At 36.7% G+C, this 6,000-nt stretch overlaps 1 protein-coding gene across 1 annotated transcript in view; it reads right to left on the bottom strand.

Moving 5' to 3' along the window:
- Nucleotides 1-374: 374 nt before the first annotated feature.
- The window catches only part of ZFR (zinc finger RNA binding protein), a 61,884-nt gene continuing 56,258 nt past the window's right edge, over nt 375-6,000 (bottom strand). Inside the window, exon 19 of the mRNA XM_010853837.1 lies at nt 375-1,908. Coding sequence (XP_010852139.1) covers nt 1,729-1,908 — 180 coding nt within the window. The 3' untranslated portion in view covers nt 375-1,728. The remainder of the gene's footprint in view (nt 1,909-6,000) is intronic.

The raw sequence follows: 6,000 nt of genomic DNA, 5'->3' as shown, positions 1-6,000 counted from the left end.
AAGAGAACTGTGAGAAACATAATTCCAAAATTTTCACTGGGTGACTAAGTATTCAAGAGTAAAATGAGACCTGGAAAGATTAAAAAAAAAGACACTTGCCCAAGATCAAAGATAGTGTATCACAAATTTGGAAGAAAAGCCCAAGTCTCTTGTTCCTCTAAGAGTCTGGGGGAAGATTGTGCCCAAGAAAGAAACTGAACCAATATGGTACTGAATTATACACTTTTCTGGAAATTATGTGCCCAGAAGTATCATTTGTCAGGAATAACAAGATGTAAGTACCCAATAAATTTGAATACGGTTTTATGGAAACATTAAGTCATTTCAAAGCAGAAGTACTTATGTCAATTCTAACATATAATACATTTAAGCCATTATATGAATTTAAGTTTTTATTTGTGTATTTCACTGTAGTGCTGTGACAACAAAATGACATCTGTATACCAGAGCATACATATATTAACAGTAAGATGTAACTTTTCATTACACCACTGCTAGAATATTTAGCTTTTTGTAGGACACATAAGCATGTAAGATGGCCACACCAAATAATTTTCTGGTTTTTTTCTTAGATAATCTTAAGTTTTTTTTTCCAGTAATACTTTATCAACCTCACTGTTAATAGAACTGTAAATTATCTGGGTGATGGGATGTAGGGGCAGGGGGAGGGATCATTCAACTGTTATACTGTAATAGTTGCTAGAGTAATCTCACACACACACCAATAAGGAACTGTCTTCATAATTAAGGGCTAGTTATTGTTGTTAGTTGCACAATGATAAAGTTCTTTGAAAATATTGGTTAGCCCACTTATATATGAAAAATGCCCTTTCCACTTATGCAGAAGAAAAAAATATTCAGAAAGTTATTTTTGGCCTTGCTATGTCAAAAAGTCAACTGTACAAAGATCTACGTGTCAAACCTAAAATTAAAATTTTAAAAGTCTATTAAAAACAAAAATGTCATGCATTTTTATTATCAATTATGCAGAGGCTTTAAAACTGTTGCAAGACCATATATTATATATTAGCTTTTATACTGCTAATGCACAACTAACAGCAAACTTGATTAGATTAACAGAAATCTGTCTTAATTACACCTTTATATATCACACTAGAGAGACAAATGCCACAAGATCTGCAGAAACATTTAGTTCTGAGCACTTAAATGGCAGGATAACTTTTTGTGTTGTAATCCATCACATAAAGAATAACAAAAGGAAAAAATTCTGCAGTCTCACGTTACAAAAAAACGTACTGCTGTAAAATATTAAGAAGGCGAAAAGGTTATCTGTAACACAAAGTAACAACTAGTATCAAACAGCAAACAAAACTCTAAATAAAAATATCAAAATACACATAGTAACTGAAGCACAAATACTGCATTAAATACAGTAAAGATTTAATAGGACTAGGTAATAAAAGACACAAATATAGGGGGAGCTAGGGCAACCAGTAAATAAAAACCAAAATAACGGGGAAAAAATCAGAACCATTGTAAATCCCCAAGCTGGAACACAATTTTGTGGGGTGGGGGTGGGGGTGTCTTTCCATTCATATAATACCTAACACTGTACATTAAGATTTTAGTATCATAGAAAAACTTGGTTCTTCCATGAAATTCTTTAAATTCTCGATAATTTTTTCGAAGTAGACATCATTGTGAATGAAAAACAGCCAACGAATGGGCACCTGTTGTTTTTTAACACTGCAGATTTACAGAAACTTTTTAAAAGTTATCATAATCTTTTTTGTCTTTTTTCCCCTCAGCCTCAAATCCATCAACTCCATCACTATCCCTTCTTCGTTTTCTGTTGTTGTGGATGTTAAAACGCTGGTTCATCTGTGGTAGTGGATCCATGCCTAGAACTTTGTGTATCTGGCGGAATGCAAGGAGTCGCAATGCAAACTGCAACAAAAAGAGTATTTAGTCAAATTAAAGAACCAATATTAATTCTTATTAGGTTTATAGCCCAACATAACAATATAAAAAAGCATGTTTAATGAAAGAAACACCTTAAACAATATTAAGGTTCATAAATGAAAGACTCTGTATGTTCTGAAGATTTTATTTTAAGGCTTTTCTGTGTGCATGCTATTTTTTTTTTTAATGTAAGTTAAAAAAATATTCAACAAAATTATTATGCTCATTAAAAAAATCCTAAGACAGTATACAGCAAAGAAAAAAAGCATCTCACTCATCAAATGAACCTCTCTTTGGTTCATATTCACATATCTTGCAACTTTTTCTATGGATGCCCATGTGCTCATCATCCTCAGGCACATGTGCCTCCCAACACACACCTCCCCAGGTTTACAAAATGAGGATTATACTTCTTCAACTTGTTAGTGAACTAAAAAAAGATTTTTCACTACTGTGGCTATGTATATATATAGGAATACATTAGGCATCAATGTCACAAGACCTCATGTGTCATAAGATATTTTGAGACATAGTTTCCCAATATTCTGAGGGATATTTAAGGAGATTCTACAGTCATTTGATTAAAAGGCAAATTTCACTATGTGGTTAAATCTTCAATAGAATTGTTTAGACTACTTCTTGAGATATAATTCCATATAAGATTTGTTTTTGTAAAGTGTACAATTCAGTTGTTGCTTTTTTTTTTTTTAGTATACTTACAATTTTTCAACATTAACTACTCTCTAATCCCAGAACATTTTCATCACCTTCTCAATGTTCCAACCTCCCCTCACCCCCCAAAACCCCAAGGCCCAATAGCAGTCATTCCTCAATCCCTTTACCCTGAGGCCCTTGCAACTATTAATCTACTTTTGTAACTAGATAGATTTGCCTACTATGGACATTTCATATAAACAAAATCACACAATATGACTTTTTGTGTCTGGCTTCTTCCACTTAGCATAAGGTTTTCAAGATTCATCTACCTTGTACATATCAGCACTTCATTCCTTTTAATGGCGAGTAATTTTCCACTGTATGAATATATCACATGTGTTTACCTACCCATCCATCAAGTGATAGACACTTGGGATGTTTCCACTTTCTGGCAATTATGCATAATGTTACTATTTATGAGGTGAAACTAGGGATTATTTATCATAATAGGACAGTATTTATTTAGAGTTACTTAAAAAAAGGTATTTCCCAAAGATAAAACAGAATAAGGTTTTCTTCTACATTTAAAGAAAATATCCAAAGTTATCTGCTGCATAATAATGAATAGTAACACACTTTTACTACAGAAATATTGCTACTGATCATCAGCCTATTCTCATACTAGGGGTTTCAAAATAGAAGAGTAGTTAGTTCAGTAAGGAAAACCACAGTAGCATCTGAGGCTGGAGTGAGCACTCTGTAAGCTCTTCCTCTGCATGTGATTTGCATGTACCTCTAAATTCTAACAAGAGACATTTCTAATGTATAATTGGAAATGATTTAAAAGCAAATGAAATTTGATGATACTAAAATTATTCCCAAATTCATCTTGAAATTTTTAAAAACAACATCAAAGAAGATGTAAAGTTTACTTAATCCTTTTTTGAGAGGGAAGATAACCTTAAAATGTGCCCTTTCAAAGATATGCTGCTCTATTGGACAATTACAGGAAGGCATCACAATAAATGACAAAAGCTACATCTTGCAGAAGCAACTCGAAAAAGATCACTAGAGAATACAGATACAAAAACAAAGGTAAATATTATGGAAGGAAAAGAAGAAAAGTCCCAGACAAAGGAAAAAAGTGAATTATTAATATGGGCACTATGGCCCATCAAGAAAGAAACTGAAATTGACCTAGGTCCAATCCATAGAGCTTATTCAGATTTCACCAGTTATATACACACTTGGTTTATGTGTGATGTATACAGATCTATGTAACTTTGCCAAATGTGCAGGTTTGCATTAACCACCATCACAAGGCACTATACTATCACCACAAGACTCTCACTAGCCACATCTATCCTCGCCCCTATCCCTAACTCCGGGAATCACTCATCTGTTCTGTTAGTTCATTAATGTTATATAGATGGAATGATGCAGTATACGTAACTTCCTCACTTTTATTTATCGAAGTATAGTTGATGTACAATTATTAAATAATTAACAGGTGTCCAATACAGTGACTCATAATTTTTAAAGGTTATACACATTTAGTTATTATTAATATACTGACTATTTCCCTATGCTGTAAATATATTCTTCAGTTCAGTTGCTCAGTCGTGTCCAACTCTTTGCGACCCCATGAATTGCAGCATGCCAGGCCTCCCTGTCCATCACCAACTCCCGGAGTTCACCCAGCCTCATGTCCATTGAGTCCGTGATGCCATCCAGCCATCTCATCCTCTGTTGTCCCCTTCTCCTCCTGCCCGCAGTCCCTCCCAGCATCAGACTCTTTTCCAGTGAGTCAACTCTTCGCATCAGGTGGCCAAAGTACTGGAGTTTCAGCTTTAGCATCATTCCTTCCAAAGAAATCCCAGGGCTCATCTCCTTCAGAATGGACTGGTTGGATCTCCTTGCAGTCCAAGGGACTCTCAAGACTCTTCTCCAACACCACAGTTCAAAAGCATCAATTCTTCGGCGCTCAGCCTTCTTCACAGTCCAACTCTCACATCCATACATGACCACAGGAAAAACCATAGCCTTGACTAGACGAACCTTTGTTGGCAAAGTAATGTCTCTGCTTTTGAATATGCTATCTAGGTTGGTCATAACTTTCCTTCCAAGGAGTAAGCGTCTTTTAATTTCATGGCTGCAGTCACCATCTGCAGTGATTTTGGAGCCCCCCAAAAATAAAGTCTGACACTGTTTCCACTGTTTCCCCATCTATTTCCCATGAAGTGGTGGGACCAGATGCCATGATCTTCGTTTTCTGAATGCTGAACTTTAAGCCAACTTTTTCACTCTCCACTTTCACTTTCATCAAGAGGCTTTTGAGTTCCTCTTCACTTTCTGCCATAAGGGTGGTGTCATCTGCGTATCTGAGGTTATTGATATTTCTCCCAGCAATCTTGATTCCAGCTTGTGTTTCTTCCAGTCCAGTGTTTCTCATAGCTTATTTTATATGCAATGGTTTGTACCTTTTAATTCCCTACCCCAATACTGCTCCTTCCCACTCCCCTCTCCCCAATGGTAACCACTAGTTTGTTCTGTGAGTCTGCTTCATTTTTGTTATATTCACTAGTTGGCTGTATTTTCTACATTTCAAATAAATGTGATGGGCTTTCTAGGTGGTACTAGTGGTAAAGAACCTGCCTGCCAAAGCAGGAAACATAAAGAGATGTGAGTTTGATCCCTGGGTCGGGAAGATACCCTGGAGGAGGGTGTGGCAACCTATTACAGTATTCTTCTCTGGAGAATCCCATGGACAGAGGAGCCTGGTGGGCTACGGTTCATGGGGTTACAAAGAGTCAGACACAATTTAAGTGACTTAGCATAAGTGATACACAGTATCTGTCTTTCTCTGACTTAACTTCACTTAGCACAATGCCCTCCAAGTCTATCCATAGTACTGGAAATAGCAAAAATTCTATTCTTTTTTATGGCTGAGTAGTATTCCATTGTATATATACACCACATCTTCTTTATCCATTTATCTGCTGATGGACACTAAGGTTGCTTCCTTATCTTGGCATTGTAAATAACACTGCTATGAATACTGGGGTATGTATATCTTTTCAAATTAAAGTTTTTTGTTTTGTTTTCTGGCCATACACCTAGGAGAAATTTTTGGGTCATGTAGCTCTAGTTTTCGGAGAAGGCAATGGCACCCAACTCGAGTACTCTTGCCTGGAAAATCCCATGGATGGAGGAGCCTGGTGGGCTGCAGTCCATGGGGTCGCTAAGAGTCGGACACGACTTAGCGACTTCACTTTCACTTCTCACTTTCACGCACTGGAGAAGGAAATGGCAACCCACTCCAGTGTTCTTGCCTGGAGAATCCCAGGGACGGGGGAGCCTGGTGGGCTGCCGTCTATGGGGTCGCACAGAGTCGGACACGACTGAAGCGACTTAGCAGCA

The sequence above is a fragment of the Bison bison genome, unplaced genomic scaffold (genome assembly GCF_000754665.1).
Source record: "Bison bison bison isolate TAMUID 2011002044 unplaced genomic scaffold, Bison_UMD1.0 scf7180017864331, whole genome shotgun sequence".
NCBI lineage: Eukaryota > Metazoa > Chordata > Mammalia > Artiodactyla > Bovidae > Bison > Bison bison.
The sequence above is the reverse complement of the archived record's forward strand: the minus strand, read 5'-3'. Positions and strand labels throughout refer to the sequence as shown.